The 23,815-nt window shown below is 31.2% G+C and overlaps 4 protein-coding genes across 21 annotated transcripts in view; 2 read left to right on the forward strand and 2 right to left on the reverse strand.

Annotated features, from left to right (window-relative positions):
• Positions 1-13,544, reverse strand: part of LOC116767749 (paxillin) — a 34,497-nt gene extending 20,953 nt beyond the window's left edge. The window contains exon 1 of one of the 2 annotated variants that reach the window (XM_061527439.1): positions 13,402-13,544. In XM_061527439.1, coding sequence (XP_061383423.1) covers positions 13,402-13,414 — 13 coding nt within the window. In that variant the 5' untranslated portion in view covers positions 13,415-13,544. Of the gene's footprint in view, positions 1-6,772; positions 7,130-13,401 lie in introns of those variants that run through there. The other variant, XM_061527437.1, reaches the window with a different exon arrangement.
• Positions 13,545-13,744: 200 nt separating this feature from the next.
• Positions 13,745-15,670, forward strand: LOC116767662 (protein lin-7 homolog C). Its single transcript, XM_032658085.2, has one exon. The coding sequence runs from the start codon at positions 13,924-13,926 to the stop codon at positions 14,518-14,520; it is 597 nt and encodes a 198-aa protein (XP_032513976.1). The 5' UTR covers positions 13,745-13,923; the 3' UTR covers positions 14,521-15,670.
• Positions 15,638-18,515, reverse strand: LOC116767222 (RING-type E3 ubiquitin-protein ligase PPIL2). Its single transcript, XM_032657450.2, has 9 exons — positions 18,315-18,515; positions 18,013-18,232; positions 17,611-17,920; positions 17,378-17,502; positions 16,884-17,028; positions 16,642-16,790; positions 16,409-16,560; positions 16,051-16,240; positions 15,638-15,968 (listed from the first exon to the last, which is right to left on the reverse strand). Exons 1-9 carry the CDS (start codon positions 18,344-18,346, stop codon positions 15,735-15,737), a joined length of 1,557 nt encoding a protein of 518 aa, XP_032513341.1. The 5' UTR covers positions 18,347-18,515; the 3' UTR covers positions 15,638-15,734.
• Positions 18,516-19,018: 503 nt separating this feature from the next.
• On the forward strand, positions 19,019-23,706 carry LOC116767220 (ubiquitin-conjugating enzyme E2-24 kDa). Of its 17 annotated transcripts, none has more exons than XM_032657445.2 (6): positions 19,019-19,171; positions 19,261-19,377; positions 19,461-19,645; positions 20,357-20,680; positions 20,769-20,916; positions 21,625-23,706. In XM_032657445.2, the coding sequence occupies exons 4-6, from the start codon at positions 20,360-20,362 to the stop codon at positions 21,720-21,722; spliced, it is 567 nt and encodes a 188-aa protein (XP_032513336.1). In that variant the 5' UTR covers positions 19,019-19,171; positions 19,261-19,377; positions 19,461-19,645; positions 20,357-20,359; the 3' UTR covers positions 21,723-23,706. The 17 variants fall into 17 exon arrangements, with proteins under 17 accessions (XP_032513336.1, XP_032513332.1, XP_061383524.1 ...); XM_032657441.2 differs by having other exon boundaries at positions 19,261-19,370; positions 19,433-19,645; XM_061527540.1 differs by having other exon boundaries at positions 19,261-19,370; positions 19,433-19,645; positions 20,385-20,680.
• The last annotated feature ends 109 nt before the right edge of the window (positions 23,707-23,815 follow it).

Consider the following 23,815-nt stretch of genomic DNA (forward strand, 5'->3'; position numbering starts at 1 on the left):
TAATAAACTCTTGACATCAGGACATTGGCATAACTAGGTATAGTAAACTTATATAAAAGTTACTAAAACAATTAATGCTTAAAGTCTAAAATATATATATTGTATCATTTGTAGTAATTAAAGAATTGTATATTTAAACGATTATACAGTAAACTAATTAATTTGATCAGATTTCACGCCATCTTGTGTCGATAGCTGTAATCGTAACAGAACAGCCTCGCTATAAGCGCAGGTTTTTAACGTGTGCGGATTGATATCGGTTTGATCGAATAGATGGCGCTCATTTCAAACGATTCTGGGATCATCCTTAATCCTTAAGATTAATTGGAAACAATTTATAACTTAAATAAAACAGACGCAAATACTCACTGATAGAATATTTTAATGAAGATAAAAAAAATTAAAGTATTTTAGTAATGATTATATTTATGAGAGTTCCTATTTTATCAATAATTTTTTTTCTTCTGTTGTTTCCTCTATCAAGAGGATTTCTGGCAGAGATCTCTATTTAGAGATAGTTATCTTTTGTGCATCACATTAATATCTTAGATATATAAATAAATAAATTTAAATGTATGTGAATATATTTTAAATAACAATAATAATAAATTGATATTATTAAAATTTATTGCCATTATAAAAAAATTCGAATACTTCTTTAGAATAAACACTTAAGACTAATGATTAGTACTGCGTTCGCTTCCTGTCATTAGATAACTGAACGGGGACTTTAGATATATTGTTGGTGTTGAAAATATGATAAAGTACGCTTTTAACAAACCTAATAATAAACTTGGACAGAAATAAAAGGGCGGAGTGGAAAAGTATTTGGCGAGGAGATTTAATGAGGACGTTCACCGCTCAACAAATCTTTTTTTCTAACATAACTACTGATTTTCAGAAACGACTGCCAACGGCCATTTTTAAAGATATCATACAATGTTACCAGACTTCAAAAATAAATGTATTTAAATAATTAATACAGATTCATTATTACAAGAGAATGCCATATGGTATAACATTAATAAATCTACTAACCACGGCATTGAAGAACGTTTAAGGAAAAGTTCATGGCACAGTTTATATCACGGTAACTCGTTTATACTTTATATGACATAATTGTAAAGTAAATATTTTTTTTAATATGGCGTCATTAAACTTTTGAATTTTGATCTCACTGTTTGTAAAACAAAAAAAAAAATTCTATTTCAACAAACGTCATAACTTTGGCGTATTTTTTGTATGTGTTTGAATATATGGTTTCACACAATTGTTCCAAACACTTTCTAATAAACAAAAAAGAAAACGATGTAAAACAGAAGGAAAGCGGGAAATCGATTGAACATCTCAATTGTCATCGATTGTATTTCCCATGATTAAAATAGAATGACATATCACACGAGACTTTCGTCTTCGGTTATTATGGAGCCGGAACAGAATATAGATAAGAGATGATGAAGTTCACTTAAAGAAGTTTCTATATAACTTCTGAATATTTATAGAAAACAAACTTTTTTTTTTCGGATGCTACGTGCGTTCGTATTATTTCATAAGTATTTTTTTTTATATATAATTTAAAAAAAATTGCATATTGTAAACAAAAGCGTATTTACTTAAGTTTGTAAAAGTGAAAACATGTTCAGAATGTAACGAATGTAGTTCATTCAGTAGAATTGGTTCATATGTGATCCTAATTGGCATAATTCCAAGTTCCATCGTCTCGTTGTGTGTTTTTTTTTTAATTATATTGACAGAACCACGTGTTTATTATTAGAATTATCAATGGTTGAACGATTTATTTGCTCATTGTAATATATCGACATGCAATCAGGAGTAGACTTACGACGAATAACGTTCAACGTTACTGAAGATACTTTTATAACTGTGCCATATTCGTAAAATTATTATTATTATGTGTAAATATCAGGTTTAAATATTATTGCAAGTAGATTAAAGGAACAGTGTACACACTTATTGTTTTTTTTTTTATCCTCACCTCAAATTAAACTGTTCTTTTCAGCCAGACTCTATTTTATATATTGAATGCCATTTATTAGTAAACTGACCTTTTTTCGCGTAATTTAATCAATTACTTTTTTTTATCTAATCAGGTTAATACAAGGTATTCGGTGAGTTCACAGATGGTAAAAGAATTTTAATGAAACACGTTTATCTTAATGATGAAAAAAAGCTAATCTAAATTGGGTTATCACAATTACTTTTGGTGAAATAATTAATAAGATTAAGAGCTGTATTAACAGGGACAGATTTATGACAGATTATACATATATAATTATTATATAGGACCATTTTAATCAAGATTGATAATAAAAAAAAATATTCACTAATGACATTATTCTTATCATATATTAAGCGTGTAACAAGAGGTTACAGTTTTTAGTCGTGAAATAAAAATGGGCTTGAAATATATCGTATTTATTCTTAATAGAAAAACAAACACGGTTTAAAGACTCATTCAAAGTTGGTTAAAAAACTGATTGAGCCGTCTCCTTATAAGATGTTACAAAGGGTATTAGTAAATATTTTTATGTACTATATTATATAATGTTGTTTATATACTGCCATATATGGTAGTGTTTCCGTTGGCCTTCGTTACCCCGTTATTCAGCACCGTTTTCGGAAACAAAAGTAATATGGCTGACAGTTTGTTGTAAAAGGAAACGTATGAATGAAATTCACTTTCACTTAATACTTCATGGAGTGTTAGCCGATGTTGTATGTTATAATAAAAAATAATCGAATGCCTTCTACTTTATATACAATACGAATATAAGCTTTAAAACTATCCGTTTTGTTAATTTAACGTCAGAACACACGTAAAATACTCACATTACGAACGATTCTGAGTCTTCACTTGGAATTGTGTACGTATAATTATTAAATTAATCATAGGTATATAGTCACATCGCCTAAGATAGTAAGGAGGATACGTCTAAGTTAATATTGTATCATATTCTCTAAGAGACGTATTTTTTTAAACACAATGTTATTCAGTGGAGTATATATTTTGTACATAAGGAATGTGAACAGTAACTCTGAGTACATTAATATGAATATTTATGAGTTTTGTCTTAATATATGGATGTATTTTTATTGTTACGCCTAACAGAATAGACGGACGCTAACAATACAATGATTTTATATATACTAGCTGTGGCCACGACTTTGTCTGGGACCAATGTCAGTTTAAATTGCTTATATATATTAAAAAAAATATATATATAATAAACTTAACATTATTTACTCTTTATTACATTGGCTATCATATGAAAGTCTAACGAAAGGTAGAGCGGCAGTTTCAATAGTTAACGGGAACAATATAACAGACAGGCACAAGAAATTGTTTAAGTAAAATGATTTTGTATATGCACCTGATGTAAGTCTATATGCGTTTAGTAAAACTGGGCTATTTTATTTAATAAGTCACCTTTATTTCTTTCCATAGATAAAGTTACTAGTTGTTTCGTATTTATGTATGTATGAAAATATAGTATAAAAGAACTAATCAGGTGTGTGTACGTGTTGTGCGTATATGTTTATATGTGTAGGTAAGTGTGTGTTTGTGTGTGTAAGTCACATTCGCAATAAGGACAAAACGCCAAAGCCATCTCGTATTATGTCAGCTGACCTCTAAAAGGTTAACTTTATAAACCAATGAAAACTGGATTCCCTTTAAACGAGTTAATAATTTTCCCGCTTCACATCAAGGTTGTTGTAAATCAATGAATATTTTACTATTTATATTAAATTAAACTTTCATTTACTGCCACTGTTTGTATTTATTAAAAATATATATATGCTTATTTATAAGAACGATACAAAAAAATCTTAACAAAATCATGACACAGATTAAAAAAAATTTACTGTAGCTAACGAAGAATTCATATAAAAATATTACAAATTCAATACCTTAACAGCAATCAAAAATTCATAGATTTGAATAAACTGACAATCATAGCGAAGATCTCGCGAAAATTTAATCACATTTAGACCACTGGTTAAGAAACAGAACGGCAAAGAAAATTGAGAAGAAAAAATCGATAGAGTAACGAAAGTTTAACTGAATTAAAGGCTTTAATAGCTATGCCAATTTAATTTTAGTGTGACGCAATAAAAGTATAAATATTACTTCAATATACATTTTGTTAGTAATGGAACATCAATAGGTATATAATGACATAGTTTGCACTTTGCATTACAGATACTTATTTATTAAACAGAGCTAGTTTTTGGAAGTGTTTCCGTCCTTGATGTCGGCTGTTGAATAAAGTAAGAAAAAATAAAAAGCTTTATTGCAAAAAAGGAAAAAATATTAATACGTTTTTTTTAATGTTAAACCCTAATAGCGTTCCAGGTAGGCTCCAGCGAGATATCATCTTAAAACGAAATTCAAACGGGTTCCGGTTTTTGATTCAGAAATACGTTAATATGTCGCTGACAGACGTCGAAGGAAAATATCGTGAGGAAACCTGGACTTATAATACAAAATTATTAGTTTGAAATCGCCAATCCACCTTGAGCAAGCGTAGTGATTAATACACTAACCTTCTCATGTGAGAAGAGATCTTTACTCAGCAGTGGGCTCCGATAGGCTGATGATGATGATGACGTCATGTGCGCAGACTTATCGATGATAAGCTACGTAACTGTCTGTTTTTAGTATGAAGACAACCCTAATAGCACGAACCAGCTAAATATTCCACATTATCAAAGGTTCTGATAGAAGACTAACACCTAGCCACCAAAATATTATTCGGATGTACATATTGGCTTACACATAATCTTTTTACGACAGAAAATTAGCATATAAATGTTAACGTATTTCATAAGTATATAACAAACAGGTAAGAAAACGACTGACGTATCGAGTTATAGCAAATTTTATATCCATCTAAATAGATATTTTGTAATACTTAATCAAGTCCGGGGAATTTTTGGAATATACTATGAGAAAAGTGAAGAATAGAGACGATGATCACGACAGAAGATTAATCTGAATACAGAATTATAATCTACTACAGACTATAGGATATGTAGTATTAATTAAAAATATACTTAATATTTGTTGATAATAAAGTATCGCATCGAGCAGTGTAACCGAAATCTTCATCATCACGATAATAATAGTTCAAGAATATAAAGGCGAAAACAAATTAGATGAAGTTTTGTGTAAAAAAAAAAAATATTATATCATCAAGTAAATAAAAAAAAATTGTATTGAAATAATTACGACGTATATATATTCCCTACATGTTAAACAGTAATTTTTTTGACTTATCCAATGCTTACAACATCACAGCATGCGGTAAATTACTTGAAGTAATGAAGAAATTTTATCTTTAAAGTTAAAATTATTCAATTGATGCCAATTTATCATAAAGAATACGGTTAAATATTACTAATTTCAGTGACCAAATAATTCCATAGCCTGTATGAATCAGAGTTCGCGATTGCGCGAATTGTTAATAACCTTTCTCGGTGCGAATGGTTTGTGTATAACCGCAGGGCCTTGAGATGGTTACACACGATAGGTATCATAAAAGTTAAAAACAACTCGCCAATTATCCAAGTACAATCACGTCAGACACATCTGGCATTCGCCCTTAAGCTTGTAAATCAAATTCATAGCACCTTATGCATCAATATCACCGGCGATTCATGGTATTTTATGAATTAACTGTAAAATGATATTTTTCGCTAATGTAGATTTTTTTTTACGTAACGCCTAAATTGAGGTATATTTTAAAATTTAATTGTACAACAGTATTAAAGCGTCAATATTTCTTATGAACAATATATTCCTCTTATCATAACTGAATACGTGCATTGGATAACCATTACTAACAATTTTAAACGCTGCTTAACTTCATTGACGTCTGTCAAATAAACGGTTACGGGGCTGGAGCGTGTCACAAATAACACGTCGTACAATAAAAGTCGGGCCGAAACAACAGTCTACAGTTTATTACAACAGCGAATATGATGTCACCTTTAAATTAGCAAACAAATAAAAAATACATTTTATGCTCATAATAAAGGTGTATCATGTGGAACAGAATTGAGAAACCAGATATAGGAAAAACGGATTTTACCACTTTAATATAAAAAAAATGCGAAAAATATTCAGAGCTGGCTGAGACACTGTATATATTACGTCATAACATTAATGTATAACAATATATAGCGGATTGGTCCAAAAATAGTGATCGTAAAAGATAAGATGAAATAAAACGGTAACTGTGCTAATGAAATGACACAACAAACAAGATGACTTCACCGCACACTTATTAATGACCAGTGCAAAATATACGGACTACATTAGCACATTGTACCTTGAATAATAATTAAATATATCGCGTCATGGTTATTATATAAATTTTTCATAAAAAAAATATTAATCTAACTTAAACCGAAGATCCATATCAGTCTTTAATCTCTATAGAACAGTTAAATATAACTAACTATATGTAAAAATAACGGCGTTGCTCGTAAAATAGATACAGTCGAAACCATCAGGTACACTTGAGAGTACAGTACACTTATACTATGAGCTATGCAACAACGCTTACATCTCCTTCACCTAATCATACAAATAAATAAATAATTTGAACTGTCTCAAGTAATGTATTATATTAGCGTATTCCATCACCAGGTGATGCAATTAAAAACAATACACACTGGCAACACTGCTTTAATAACACAACATTAAATAAAAACTAATATTGTAATTAGTATTGTATTTAATACTCACAGCCGGGCGATATTCCGTTCTCCTTCATAGCGCAGCGGAACGGGTAATAAGTGCCAGGCAACACCTTCCCATACATTGTCCGGTCCATGTTGACCAATTACGTTTAAGATTTATGAATCAAAACACCCACAGCATCAACACTCAATACCTGACCATAATCACAGCCCACTCGATACAAGTAAACAATACTACTAAACTACAGTCTACAAGCCACCGGTCAAAAACACTAATCCCACCTGATAAGACATTTCAAGGACATAGATATGGGACGTAATCAATGATAATGATCCTATAGCGATATATGTACATAGGTTTATAGGTCGGTCAGTTTGTCACAGAACAGAGTATTCGCCTACGCGTCCCAGCCGCAACTAAACTCTCGCGGCAGAGATCGTGCGTCGGCGCATGTCAAGCCGGCGGCCAACACATGTATATGAAATCTCCATCATCGCCGGCTCACCCTAACTTTCATATAATCAGCCATAATTCAAGCTAATGTTACATCCATAAACCGTTTAAGTTTGAACCTCGATGTTTTATGTTGTCGTCGTAATTGATTAGGCTGCACCTTTACAGTAATTAACGACGTCAATTATACTACATTCAGTGTTCGGATGATAGATAGATCAAAGGACAGCTTTCGTTATAACACGGACCATAAAAGTTAAGTGAAATGTTATGGAGTGAGAGTGAATGGTGATTGGAGTGAGACGAGAACGAGTCGCCGGATGTTACATATTTATGGCGCGGAGAAAACAAACACCATAAAAATGTGATTGTTTCAAATATGGTTACACATCATATAGAATTGTATTAGATCTAAAAATAGTTATTATAATTGAATATTATTTAGACTTTCTCATCATTATAACTGAGTAAGCAATTGAACTGGAATAAATCTTAAGGTAACGTTAAGATATGTTAACCGAATGCAATGTATGAAGAGTATAAAACGAATGCAGGAAACAAACTACTGCACTGTATTAATAGCGTCTGTTCGTAATGAGGCATTTATAAACAACACCCGTATTGAGTATTTAAAAAACTAGATTAAAATAGATCTAAAAAAGAGGTTGCATACATGTTTTGTATAAAAAAAAAGTAAAGATGAATACAAATATTACGCAAACTTTACAAACTTATAAGAATAAGTAAGAATAAGCAAATTTAATTATAAAAGGTATAACAAAAATTTACAACCGATGCCATCAATCTTGGCGTTCGAAAATATTTTTAAATAAAAAAAAAAAAACAACAAACCGATTTAAAATTTACCGCCTGACTATACTTGATTGATGTAACGACGCTGGCCCGAAAGATGTTACAGTTTTTGGAATTCGCTTTAACTTTGATCTCTAAATAAATATATTATGGTCATCAATTCCGACCATCGCATTAATATATCCAGTGACACTTAACCTCCTGACTGACAATTAAAACGACACACGAGGTTAAATTGAACACACGTTTATGGCAAAGGTCGACGTTCGGAAACCTATTGCAATAAAAAGTACAATAAACCAATTATTTGAGTGAAAAAAATAGTATCTTAATACATTTTATCTGAACTGTATATTTATAGTATGTTCAAAATACAACTTTCAAGTATTTTAAATATTCGTCAAATATTGTAAGGACTTAATTTAAAAATAATTAAAATTAAATCAGAACTATGTCAGCTCTTGAATGTGAATTAAAGGATCTAAGCCATGATATTGTTGCCTTCCAGTTTATTATAAAAAAAATCACTAACATATAAACAAACAAAACGGAAAATAAAATGTATATGAGCTAACCGTGCTTTAGAAATTACATTGTTTACAAATAGATAGTGAATTTACGATGCTTTTTGACGTGCCCATTGTTCATGAAGGGGACTAATGAGGAAGTCAATGTTTACTCTGGACATCGGTGCTAACTCGACCCACTTACAGATCATGTAGGTAGATGGAAAAATACCTGCTATAGTTAGCTATGTACACATGTATAGAACGCATCCTCCTATTAAATTGTTACACTCATTGTACTGTGCATTAGGTCTCATGGCTGATATTATTAATAAATACTTCAAAAACGTAAAAAACTTCTGTAATACGGGTATTTTATTATTTTTAAAAACTCTCGACGCGATCACGGGCAGACGAGATGTGTCGCGTCGCGAGTATGTAGTTTTTAAAAATAATAAAATACGAAAATATTAGTTTCATTTAAACGAACACTCGCGAAAGTTTTAGGTCTCATTACTTCGGTACGTTTAAATATCAGTCGATTTGCACTAAGAAATATTATTTTTCAATACAATATCACTTTGTTATTATTCCATATATATTACATATTAACCATGATTAAACGCTTTTTATGACTATCAAATCGAAACACCCGAACTAATATTATATTTTAATTCAGAACATTATTTGACTTGAATCTTATTTATCAGTTAAACGATTAGTGTGTAAATTTTATAATTTTCGTCATCAGATAAAGTCATCTAGATTACGTTTCATTAAAATTTGGCTCACAAACACAACTGGGATCAAAGCTACCCTAATTAACGCCATATAAACCATATACTTACTATTCAATCAAAAATACAACATTATGCAAGAAAATAACAAAAAAAAACACTATTAATAAACAGTACACAAAACTAAATTAATTTTTTTAAACACAAAATTATACTTTAAAAATAAAACTAACTCCAAAATAGTAATGCTGTTTGCTATTAGATAAAATAATTTTTAAATGATATTACGATTTAAGTATATTTTACCGGTAAATAAAAAAAAATCGTTTAACTGCCGGTTTCAGCCGGCGACGCGGTTCGTATAGGACTGGCTGTCATGGGACACCTTCCTTCCCTAATGGAAGCGGCGTAGCATGACGTAGCTTTATGGATCCATTACAATATTCCTACGATATTTACAATCAACCTTAGTACGAGTTCGAATCATTTCATTAACGTAGTACGGGCAGTTTAGCGTTTTTCGAACATATCGTGGGATACGAATATGCTGAATGAATTATAAATGAATCGTTGAAAATGCCGATGTTTAGAAAGAGGATGATAACTCATACTATAGTTACAGGTGTAATCGTAAATAAATGGACATTTCAACTGCAAGCTAATAATATACACTGAGGCCAATTTATGTATACGTAGCTGGAATTTAAGTTTAGTTTTGTAAATAAATTTACTCTATAGAATAACTTATATGTATATTAATCATTATTACATTAATATTAAAAATTTTGCAATAAGACTAACAAAACGATTAACCTCAGAAACATCTGGAGAGATGCCGACGAGAGTTTTACTTAATTTAACTTACAAGTGGTATCAGTATTGGTTAAGTATTTTGTATCTTATTACAAAAATTGAAGCTACAACGTATTTTTTTTTTCACGGTTCATCACGGTTGATGAAAAGTAACTGAAACGTCGGGAGTATGTAGTTTTTTACAAAAATAAATCACGCGTAGTATATCCGAAAAATACTAGCTTCATTTAAATGAATAAAACTCGCGAAAATCTTGGATCTCATTATTGTATTTTTTTTTTCTTGGCTTTTTGTCAAAAATTGATACAAATAGGACGAAAAATTCTCAGCATTCCATGGATTCACCGTGCGGGTGCTGGACTGGTCTAGGGAGAAGAGCTCCAACAGTGCCTGGGACTTGTCATATATCTTTGTACAAAATACGATTTAGTTTAATTCAACTACTCCTCACTGATGGTGATGCTAAAGAGGAAATTTTTTGAGTGTATACGTTTGCTTTGTCAGAAATCGCTTAATAAATATTAATATCTAAAAAAAAATACCAAGTTTTAATTTTCTAATTATATTGTAAGAATTAATTAACGTGTCACAAAATGTGTGGGTGTGTCGATACGTCGTACGCCATCGGAGTGTGACAAGAACTGCACTTAGTAAGCTAATTGCGGCCATGGGGTGACAAATCAGTCATAACTGTCCGATACACGAACTATGGTTTCAGGGGCTGAGCGAAGATAATTGATTAATAAATTACGTTAACTTGATAGTTGATAGGTATTTGTAACGGCATTCGGTCATTATGAAATGACAATGAAAAGTGTAAGACTGAAAATATACCTGTTATAAGTAGAAATTAGAGTTAAAATTTAATTTAATTTATACGTCTTTCTCGTTACTTTATTTATATGTAAAAACACTATATATATGTGTGTGTGTGTGTGTGTATATAGATTGCCGAATATTTTAAATATATATCGAGTTGCTATTAGAAAATACTTGTATTTAAATTTATTGTTTTTTTTTTTTTTTTAGCAGAGATTTTTTAAATATATTTTTTGAAATTTTTCATTTTAATTCCTAAGCCGTTCTGGTAGAACTCAAATCGTTAGATTAAAGCAATTTCAATAATTTTTTTTGTTTTAAAAAACTACTTATTCTAATAAATATAGAGAAATTGAAAAGAACATTTGATGCTACGGACAATATAGTATATTAAAGTTGAAGAGATTGAAAATGTCAATTAGGAGTTACAATTAAGACAAGTTCGTATGGGGTAATCGACCTTATATCGAACTGGTATTGAGCACAATTTCGGCTGAGATACTATCAAGTGACTGATGAACCAAATTATTAAACCACCACCACCACCTGTGAAACGAGAAGTAAACGAAGTGACTACAACTCCTTCAGTATTCTTTAAATTTGTCTACCTTTTAAGAAGAAAGCTTTGTCCTCTCGTTTTAGAATGCGGAATTATCTGCAGCCGTGACACACTAGATGCTATCCAAACAATAGGTTACCTTATGACTATTGAGATAGAAAATACTTTTCAGAACCCAGTGCCTGCCAGGTGTAGAAGATGTATTTGGATAGTTCGTTCTACAATCAGCCGAAACTTTGACAGACAAAATATATTCACAGAATTCGTTCGCAAAAAAAAAATACAATATCGATATCGATGAAAAAAATTAAAACGTGCGGATTTCTATTACTGTTGCTTCCAAGAACGAGAGGAAACGAGAAGAAGGAGACGGCGAGAATCTCACGAATTATCTGTACGAGTATCGACTCAGGAGCAGGGACAGTCAAAGTTAAGATTCTATGTCACAGACAAGTGCTGAATGATACATAGCCCACAGTGTGCACAGTGACTTAAAGTTCAGCGGTCTAAAATATGTCCTCATAGCTTTATTTTATTTAGTGAATTTAATGATTTAAACAATAGTCTTAACATTTTGAAATAATTAATAAAATAAAAAAATAAAAATTTTATATTAAAATAATTAAACAATTGACAATGTGTATCACAAAATTTTATAAAATTCCATTTTTACGTCCCAATGTAAAACAAATATTTTAATTAAAAAAAAATCCACACAGATTTGATTTTATATGAAAGGTCAAGTCTTAAAGTAAAAGATTACATAAGAAACTAATTTATTACTTGTTTCCATATAAATTCCTTTCAAATTTCCTTATATTTGGCCCTGGATTTGGGGCGTTATGGTGTTCTGTTAGATTACTGGGAGTGGTGGTGATGCCATAAATCATGTCAAGCCATTATGGAACACCAATCAGTATTTTTGTTACATCAAATACGAAAGCCCTCTCTCCGAGGGTTATTAAACATAGTGTATTAAAAACAACTATGTACATATACAGATATATTATAAGGAACCATATTATTATATAGAGTGTCCTTAAAATTCTTTCTTTTATTGTTTTCATTCTGTATGTTTATGTATATACATAGATTCACATATATATATATATATATATATATATATATATAAAAATATGTAGGGGCAACAATCTCCATCTTATATATTGTAATAACTATTGTCAAATACACCATATGCCAGATGAAAAATATAAATCTTTACAATTGATCAATGAAAACAGTGAAATAAAAATTATATAATATAGCTATACATTTTTAATGCTTTTAACATATAAGTTATATAAGAGAGGTTTAAAGCAAGTTTTTCTCAATATGTTGCTTTTACTATCTTTGTATATTATTATTATATTTTGTATGTTTATATATTTATATTATTTTCGTACGTTTCCCCATGTTTTTGAGCATGTTTTGAAGTAATTTAATCTGTATTGAACCAAGATAAGATAGTAATGAGTTATCTATCTAAACATAAGAAATCTGTACTATATTTAATAGACAAATATTGTGTCTCTTGAGGACTGTATAGTCACAAAATAATATAAGGTCAATCCCTCTAAGGTATGGCCTCAATATTTTTCACCTAATTTCATATGAGCATTGTGTTATTCATTTAGAAAATTGTAAATTCTAAATCCACAACAGTCATAATGTGTTCATTATATTAATGAAACTCGTAACAATCCTAAGATTTTTAAATGAAACTCTAGCCTCAGGTGTACCTCAAATGAATTTAAAAAAAAAACAGTAAACCTTGTTGATAACAACACTTTCGTTATCTTTTACGTTCCTTAGAAAAATACACCATATTAACAGCTGCTACATAATATCACTTAAAACAACGTCTGAAGAATGACATAAGTATTCTATAAATAACGACTGTGATTGCATTAATTCCAAATAAAACACGTCATTAGGGGACAAACAGGTTAATGATAACATACAAGAGCCACTTACCTAGGTCGTCCATTGTCAATCACACAATTTTTACACTATAATGATTTCAAAAACACCACAATTGCTATTATAGTTATTTAAATATATTCAACTCATGCCAGTTATATATTCCAAAATATATACCATATATGGCAAAATTTCTTGGATTGGCACAATTGAGAATGTCATTTCGATTATGTCATATTATTTGTTGACAAATTAATGCGTTCAGATATTATTAAACGTGATTACTGCACATATTACCCAAACATGAAAGCTTCTATTATTGAATAATTTCGTTTTTATATATTAAACATTATATATATTGTATATTTATTTTCAAAATGAAATGAGTTTCTTTTTCTGAACAATGTTTTAAAACAGTTGCACAGCTTTTCGACACATAGACGAATATTGACTGATTATTGTCAATGGGTCTGAGTTCTGACAGTATAAGGAAAAAGGATCTGTTGAGTGTACTCGAATCGATTTTCGAAGTAATTTCCTACTTTCATTATATTTATAATAGCTTATTATTTAATAATGACGAGCACTGCGGAACAGCTGACGTTAGCAAGAGACATAAAGAGAGCCATCGAGTTGCTAGAAAAACTCCAGCAAAGTGGAGAAGTTCCTGCGACTAAACTGGCTGCACTTCAAAAAGTGTTACAAAGTGATTTTTTAAATGCTGTGAGAGAAGTGTATGAACATGTTTACGAAACGGTGGATATTCAGGGTTCGGCGGATATACGAGCATCGGCTACTGCCAAAGCTACCGTCGCTGCGTTTGCTGCAGCAGAAGGTCACGCTCATCCCAGAGTTGTGGAGTTACCGAAAACCGAAGAAGGCTTAGGTTTTAACGTCATGGGTGGCAAGGAACAAAATTCGCCAATTTATATATCCAGAATTATACCTGGCGGTGTCGCTGACCGTCATGGAGGATTGAAAAGAGGTGACCAACTGCTCTCAGTTAATGGAGTATCCGTAGAGGGAGAAAACCATGAAAAGGCTGTAGAACTGCTTAAGCAGGCAGTGGGTTCTGTCAAACTAGTGGTAAGATACACACCAAAGGTATTAGAAGAAATGGAAATGAGGTTTGATAAGCAAAGAACGGCGCGACGGCGTCCAAATTACAACTAAATATATTTTGTTCCATTTAATCCCCATTCAAAAAAATTCAAATTTTGTGCTTTTTATTTAGCAGTCAATTAAAATTTCATTACGTTGGAATAACTGATGAACTTTGTTGTTTTGTGTATGCCTATTGATAATAAGGATAAAAGTCCTGATATATTTAACATGACTATTATTTAAAATATTTTCATATTAATGTAACATGCACCATTAATATCTCAATGTATGAATGTTATTGTACTTTATTTGCGTAGCTTTAAATTATGAAATTAATACTCAGAGGCATGTAATATTTAAAATATGTTTTCAACCTGCATTGTTATAGAATTTCTTAATATATAAGAAATAAAAACAAGGTTCAATGAAACTAAGGTTATCGGATACTATTCATTCTTTATTTCAGGGAGAGGAACTTTATCTACCCCAGGCAATGTTAAAGCTCCTCTCCCTAAAATGCGATGGACCCGGCACCTGCATGGTGAATCCATGGAATGCTGAGAAGTTTTGTCCCTAATAACTACATAATCCTAACATTTCAGTACCTCTACAGCAAAGTGTTTACCTGTTCTTTCATCTTGTCTGCCCATGATCACGGTTGCTCTAAAGGAACCGAAGCAACAGGAGTATTTAGTTATAAAATAATAAAAAAACGCATGTATCTGAAAACCTTAGTATTATTAGAATGAGTACTTGCGAAAACCTTAGATACCATTAAAACAAAATTTAAAAAAAAAAATATTCAAATTGTACTTTGAATAAAACCTCCTTACTATTTGAATCGTTGTTTTTTTTAAATATGAAAAAAAAAAAAATTGTGTGTTCCTACATTGGATGATAGTCCGACTTTAAATTGTATTACAAATGAATGATGTGTATGTAAAACTATTTATTTTCATTATCTATAGTTATGCAATTATTTAATATATAAGTTTTTCATGATGCACACACAACCAAATATTAATAATAGTATCAATGTGTGTCTATTAAATATAAATTTTAGTCCAACATGTGTACTGTATGTTGAGAACTGTTTTATTTCACTTTGTATAGTTTTTTGCCTAGTTTTATTATTTTTGGTGGTAAGGTGTTAAGCATATTGTTATAAAGTATTAAATAAAGAGTATTATATCACATCATAAACCATTTATTGGATTAACTTAATTTGTTTTTATTTATTCTAGAATGTTACATAATAATTTTTTTCCGATTTTCGAGTACTACTACCAAGAGTCGAATGCACCGAAGTTATAATTGGCATCTTTCTTGGGTTTCTTGGCGGGGACCTCTTGGCTTTTAGTAGTTTTACTGGTAGCGGATGATTCTTGTAAATTTAAATATTTCCCGACTCCACTCCTGAACACTTTAAGAGGTTTCGCTGATGCCTTCTTGGGTTTCACGCCAGATCCTTCGGCCTCTGCTTGCTTTTTAGTTTCAGCAGCTCTTTCCGCAGCAAGCTGTTGCATAAGTAAAATTTTTATCATTGCATACTCTACTACTAAATAATACCATTGTAGCACCATAAAAATAACTCAATACCTGTTCTTCGGCCTCAGCAAATGGGTCAACAAACACCTGGGCAACTTCTATAACAATATCCTCTATAGGTCTGTCACGGTTGTCGACCTCGATCTGTTCCATGGCTGTAAGTGTATCGATACCACCAACCAGTTTACCAAATATTGTGTGTTTACCATCTAACTGTTTACAGGAACGGAAAGTTATGAAACTGAAATACATCAAAAATATTACATTATACAGTTCCTAAGTTTAGAATCATTTTATCATAATTCTATTTAGGTTTTTGGTAAAAAAAAAGGCTTAGCTTAGCTTCATATTAGGCTATACAACATACAGCCAATACATAAATGATCATAAATCCACTGAAAATACTAACAATTGCGACCCATTTGTGTTAGGTCCAGAATTAGCCATGGAAAGTATGCCTCGGCCAGTGTGGTGCAAGTTTGGTTTCACTTCATCTTCAAATGGCTTCTTCCATATTGACTCACCGCCTAAACCTGTTCCTGTTGGATCACCACCTTGGATCTAAAACGTGGTTTTGATTTAATACGAGAGTTAAAAACTACTGTACTATGGTAGAAATGTCTAGATATAAGTTGAGCTTACCATAAAATTTCTTATTGACCTGTGAAACTTTGTGCCGTTATAGTAACCACTTAAACAATGTTTTATGAAATTGTCGCATGCCTTAGGTGTCAAATCACAGTACAGTTCAAAGTTTAGTTGACCTAAGTTTGTCACTAAACGTACATAGCCTAAAACACATATAAATACATTATTACATTTAATAGTTACCACCTATTGATAAGTGATAGTTTTATTTTTTGTAAGGTATGACCCTCGATTACCTTTTTTCTTAACCCTATCATATTTTACTTCATCCTCACATATGACTGCTGCTTCATGAACAGTTTCCGGTGCCATCGCTGTAGATGTGAAGCTCGCGGCCACCATTCCTGTTGAGTAGTGTGCTGCATTGAATTTGTCAGCTACCTGAGAATATTCAAGCAAAATTTTTCAAACTTTCAAATATTCTTAAATCTAAAGTAAAGACAATCAATTTGTGCTATTTATTATTTCTATGTCCACTACATTGTACATTTGAGTAGCCCTCGATTTGGCAGTGCTTGATTTGCAAATAATTTATATCGTGCAAGTCTAAGTGGTTTTAATGAACTTTCGCCCCCTTTAAAAATGATATCCCGTCATTTAATTAATGAAACTGGCAAAATTTTTACTCTAGGTTGTTATATATTTAGGCACATATATAAAATAGAAAAAAATATTATTAATTATTATCTAATAATAATATTCTAAAAACAATGTTCCATTTTTTCTTTACCTCCTTTTTAACTTCTTTAGTTTCCGGAGCTTTGTACTCTTTTTCCAGTTCTTGTAAAATGTCTTTTGTTTCGGCTGATACAGTTTTTAATCTTGCATGTGGATCTTTGCGGAGTGCAATCTCCTCTTAAAAAATAAAAATAATATATAATTTTTTATGAATGGGTATAGTATAGTTTATCTCAACATCTTTTAATGGGTACTGCTTAAAGTTATAGGTTAACAAAATTTCACCTTCGGTTTCCACTCTCAAATTGTTTTTTATATGATGGAATGTGGATATGTTGAATTTTTTCAAATTGTTCGGATCCTGTATTGTTATGATATCGGTTCTTGCGAATGGAGTGTCGTTGAGGAGATCCTTCCAGTTCTTGCCCTTAATGTTAAGCTGTTCAACCGCTTCATAGCAGTACACATTACCCGTGGTCCGTATGGCCACAATATGTGAATTCTTAGTGAACGGTTTGAATAAAACTGGGCAATGGTAGGAGTCTTCAGCATTTTTTGTGAAATTGAGCTTTATTAAACTTGCAACATCTATTTTCTGAAAAAAATTGTGAAAAATAAATAAGCTTTCTAATAAGATATTTTTTCAATTTTTAGCTAATAAGATATTTTTTAAATTTTTAGATATACCTTTCCTGTGACTGGATTGATTTTGAACTTTTTGATGAAGTCCGTCAAAGCTTGCAATTCAAATATGTTTCCGTCACTGTCGCAATAAGGGTTATCAAATGGATGTAAACAAAGGCAGCAGTGATCAAATGGGAGGCGCTTAAACGATGAGTCCTCCTCAACTGCTGTCCCTGATCTTTTACCACCATATAAAGTTGTCCATTCAGTGTAAGTGAGGTACCTGAAAATAAATTATAATATAAAATTGATTCCCTATTTAAGTATAGTCAATATATAACAGTTAAATAAAATATTCTTCATACATTTTATCTTTCTGATGTTGTCGTTTCCCCATGGTGATTGTTACTAAAAAACTTTATGTTAAAATAAACGATGTCTTAAATGATTTAAAAACCTTTAATCTTTTAAATTATTTGCGATTGCACATTAAAAATTACAACTTCTCTGTGTTATTCTTGTCGTACTATTGTTGACAACTTAGAGAGTTCTGAAACCTAAAAATACAAAATGACATTTTACATTTCACAAAGAGGATGGTGAGAGTTGTCTAGTTTAACTTAAATTTATACACAAATTTATCCTGATAGTCGCAGATTTGAATCCGTATATATTTCTTTTAAATTTATCTCTTACCTTGAAACTTTATTAAATTATTCAACTCGATATTATGTGATGTTTTAAAGAAATATATAGTTTATGAAAAAATATGTCATTAGATAAACTAAAATAGTTAATTGTAAACTTCGCAAATTATTTAACAAAACCTTAATGTACCAACTCGTTATAGTAACTCGATTTTTTATGAGACTTAATAAGTAATTTAGCAGCCCTTTTTTATTGGTATTTAGGAAGTATTTCTGATTAAACAAATATAAAAATGTTTATATGTTGCTCTTTTATTCTCTTTATAAGCTATTTAAATTTTTCAATAATTATTATAGATTATTATTTGGTATACAATTACTTGCTTACCTTTGTTTACTTAAACTGACTATTGACTTTCTATTTAGATTTACAGTTTTTTGAAGATATGGCAACATACCGGTTTTTTAATAAACATGTCGGAAAGTGGTTGTGCATAGTGGACTAGTAGATTAATAATAATAAATTTCATAGTTGTTTTAGTTACTAAATTTTCCATTAGTATAATATATTACATGTAAGTTAACGTACTCTCTATAGTATTACTTTTTGTAGTAATTACTTACTACTCTTAGTAATTAACCTGTGTGCGTTGGGAACTTCCAGTAGATTTTGTGTTGGTGAGGGTGATGTACAAATGGACGAAATGTTGTAGAAGAGGATTGAAGCTCTGACGTATTTTACGAAAACGATAAACATCTTTTAAAGCCGACAAGGTATACGGTTGGTTATTTTGGTCTTTGTACGTTTATATTGTTTGCATTTATACCTGGAAAAGTTGCAGGCTTCCTATTTGCGTTTCGCAGTTCGGAGTATCCACGAGCACGAAGTATTATAATCATAACAAAAATATATTCTGGATATATTTAGCGTCTATTGTGGTTTATGTGAGGACTTATATTTTATTTATAATAGCGACAGAGGTGAACCAAAAAAATTGTAAATTATCGGATAACGCCAGCCCACAAGATGGCCGACTGTTATTCGTAAGGTACAAAATAATCTTTTAACTTAAAATATCTCTATCATTTAATTGATTCGTTTAGCTTATGAACATGAGTTGCGTTATTCCTTGTTATATTATCCATAAAACTATATTTGAGGCACCAGTTGCAAAAAAGTCTTTGTTCTAAAGTTCGCGATAGTTTTTCACAAAAAGACTACACACTTGAATCTTTTCATCATCATAACAATACCCTGTTTTTGCTTCGTTACGATGACTTTAACATGTAATACATATCCCTGGCTTGTTATGTATTATAATCAATTAAACTACGGGTAAATACAGTATACTTAAATCATTCGAGATTGTTTCTCTTCTCTAGAGACTTAATTTTTTGACACATGTTTTAGATCTTTTTGTCTTTAATGACGACTTTATTTGAAAGAACTATTATTAAAATTAAGCTAAAACGTGAACGTAAATATTTGGACAATTAGATAATATCTTTATAATATGTTACATTCAAATTAAACAAAATAAATCCATTTAACTAGTAAAATCATTTAATGTAAGGTATTCATGTCATTGCTTAATAATCAATTATTATTCTGTGGCTTCATTTCGACAAAATGCGAGGTCGTTCGTTTATGTAATTGTAGCAACTTTTTGTTTGTTCTCTTGTTTTCTTTGAGCTTCACCACAATGTTGTTTTGCAGCTTGATAGTTTTCAGTTTGTTGTAGACTTAGAGATGCTTTTAGATAATGTCTGGTGCGTCTGGTTCATCAGGGAGTGGTACAGGGCGAGGCAGAGGTGGTAACGCAGTCGGGGATAAGCCGGATACTAAAGAAAATAAACCTAACGCTAAAATGTCGAAAGCACTTGGTACATCAGCCAAGAGAATCCAAAAGGAGCTGGCCGAGATCACACTAGATCCCCCGCCTAACTGTAGTGCAGGTCCTAAGGGTGACAATTTATATGAATGGGTCTCAACAATATTAGGGCCGCCCGGATCGGTTTATGAAGGTGGCGTCTTCTTTTTAGATATTCATTTTTCACCGGAATATCCCTTCAAACCTCCTAAGGTAAATCCATGTATACAATCATCATTCTAATATCTTATCTCGGTAATTATTTTCCTGTGTACTAATATGTTTCTGATGCTTATTGTAGGTGACGTTTCGTACGAGGATATACCACTGTAATATAAACAGCCAGGGCGTTATATGTTTAGATATTTTGAAAGACAATTGGTCGCCGGCACTCACCATTTCAAAAGTACTATTATCTATATGCTCCCTCTTGACTGACTGTAATCCTGGTGAGTCTGTTCATATATAAATTTACTTAAGAAATAATTTTTTTTTTTTTATAAGTTTCTTTGCTTTTGATGTCTCACTAGTGATTGTTATGAATTTGCTAGATTGTTTCAATAGCAAGTAAATTGTAAATTAAATACAAAGTAATCAATTATAGTTCTGCGTCATTGAATAGGAAATACAAATTATTTGAATGTTTTTCTCGTAGTAATTCAATAGTAACCTGACTTTATTGTGACTGGAACTGCTGTAGGTGCGATCTGATAATCAATTTAATATTGATTATGTAAATGAAACACATTATATTGATATAATTTTTATTGTCACATATATAACATACTTGCAGTCCATTTGACATTTTTAATTAAATAATGTCTCCAGGTCAATGACATTAGTTTGCGAAGATTGTGTTGTAATGTTGAATATCTTGTATGATTGTTTGCGACATAAAAATCAATGACTAAGACATTGTATTGTTACAACCTACATGTTTTGTTGACGTTTTAGAATCGCTTTTACTGCATTTCAAAAATTACAACTTTGTAATGTTTTTTTATATATGGATATAGTAAATTAATTTTATTTCTTATTGTTTATCTGTGGTGGTTATTTATCATGTTATTGTTGTGTATATGCTGTCGGTTGTGATCTGTCCGTTTGTCACTTCAGCCTTGAATGTTATTCTAACGTATGTGATATTTTGTTTTCAGCCGATCCCCTCGTAGGCAGCATTGCGACGCAGTACCTCCAGAACAGAGAGGAACACGATCGTATCGCCCGTCTGTGGACCAAGCGCTACGCTACATGATGTGTTTCCTTCCTAAACGCACACTGTTATAATGTTAATGTTATATGCATTCACCTGACATCCGAAGTGAACGGGCATACAACAAAGCTTAATGATATTTAGTTGCAAAGTAACAGACCGGTTCGTGAACTAACAGACGCCACCTGGATGGTCATACATTTATTTCTGTTACTCCTACACCAAGGAGTACCAACTGCGAGTTTTTTTTTAAATTATAATATTTAGTTGCAATTAATGTGAATTCTTTTTTTTAAAGCTTGAACACGACTATTATGTTAGGCGGAGAGTTTTTTTTTTTTTTTTAGTTATAAATTTACTCTTTCTGTTAAATTTACTCAGATATTAGGATGCAGTTGTAGGTTATAACTTATTGATGTAGGCTAAAAGTGATTGAGTCAATTTTGCCACGTGTGATCTCAAACACTTAACTGTTTTTCTATTTAAGTCATTCGTAACAATAAAATTCGTGGAATAAAATTTATCTGTTGCGGGATGTGGTCTTGTGATTGTTCGGTGATTGGTGATTTTATCTGTTATTTATAAGATTGCTCGACTGACAATGAACCGTACGTAGCCTGGTCCCTCGTCACGTGCAACACCGCGCTCCATCTGCCATAAATGCATTTTTGGAAATTAAGACATACCTAGCATTGAAATAGTCAAATACTCAATATTTATAGTCGGGTTATAAAAAACTGTGAGTTGTTAATTTGGTTATGTTGTAAAGTAAATGATATAAACGTAATGATCTTGATATACTTCTCTTATGAATTATTTAAAACCTCCGCACCGTCAAACGACTATTGATTCTTAAAGCATAGAGAATAAAATTGTGTTTTTTATTTCATTTTAAAATCTAGTCGATTATTTTTGGTTTATAATTTCAAAATTATTTTTGTTGATATTGCTTTATGAGAAACATTAATACAGCGTGTTCTTTTTTTTGTCAACTCGAATATATATAAAGAAATGTATCCAACTTATTGAGTGACTTATGTGAAGTCACCTGTATAGTATTAGAAGGACTCTGTAACATTAATTTAATTATAAAATTTATTATTTAGTTAAAATTTTCGTATTCAATAATATTTTCTTAGATAGTTTGTTGAATTATTTTAATATCGATAGTTCGTTCTACGTCTCATTTACCTTACGCTAGTGTAGTTTCAATTCAGTTTTATCGATGTTTTTAACATTTCGTCAGGTTAATATGTGAACGAGTTCTCGTAGATATGCGTCCGGTACAGTTATACGACAAATTTTATTTATTTTTATAAAGAGCATAAAATTGGCCGTCAACCCTGAAGATAATCATCATTTCATATTTGAGTAATATTTTCTTCGTACAATAGACGACATACGAAATGACTACCGGCATTGTTTTATTAAAAACTACATATCAAAGTATATTATTTTGTATGGTTTGTGTAGATGGCGCCACCGTGCCAAAGCTCGCTTCGGCTTCCGCTCGGGACATGACACGTCATTAAATATACAGCGTATTCCGTTTAGAATGTAAACAGTTGTTAGTCGTAAGTTATTTCATTGTTTAGGTGATATGTATAACGTCTTAACCCTAGTTATTAAAGTATAAAAAAAAACTTAGCCGTGTAATTTCTAGCGAAGTGTATGTCGCGTGTATATGAATGTTTTGGTGATGAAAGCTATTGAGAAAAAAAAGTATTAGAATATAATTTGATTTCGTTGGAAGCGGAAACTGGTGCTGTGAGACTCGGATGTTTGCGGCGTGCGTTAATATTAATGAAGACCGCGTCCGTGTTCGTGTACGGGATATATTTTGTCGATGTGATTGTTTTATACTACGACTCTAGACGGGTTGCTTGCAAGAAGACAGCTGTAATCTACGCGACTGATGTTCCTCTTAAACTCGATGTTCTCTCATTGATATCTTATAATCATCTTTTGTTAAAATTTATATCATGGTATAAAATAGGAAAATAAAATGTGTGTAACTAGAACACTACCCGCTGTTTTATTTTAGGTTTGTACCAGACTCTATTCTCTGAACACCTCTGGGACGATATACTTGAAGATTTGATTATTACAAATGTTTAAGGCAAGTTTGAATATAC

This window comes from Danaus plexippus, assembly GCF_018135715.1.
Source record: "Danaus plexippus chromosome 9 unlocalized genomic scaffold, MEX_DaPlex mxdp_26, whole genome shotgun sequence".
NCBI classification, from domain to species: Eukaryota; Metazoa; Arthropoda; class Insecta; order Lepidoptera; family Nymphalidae; genus Danaus; species Danaus plexippus.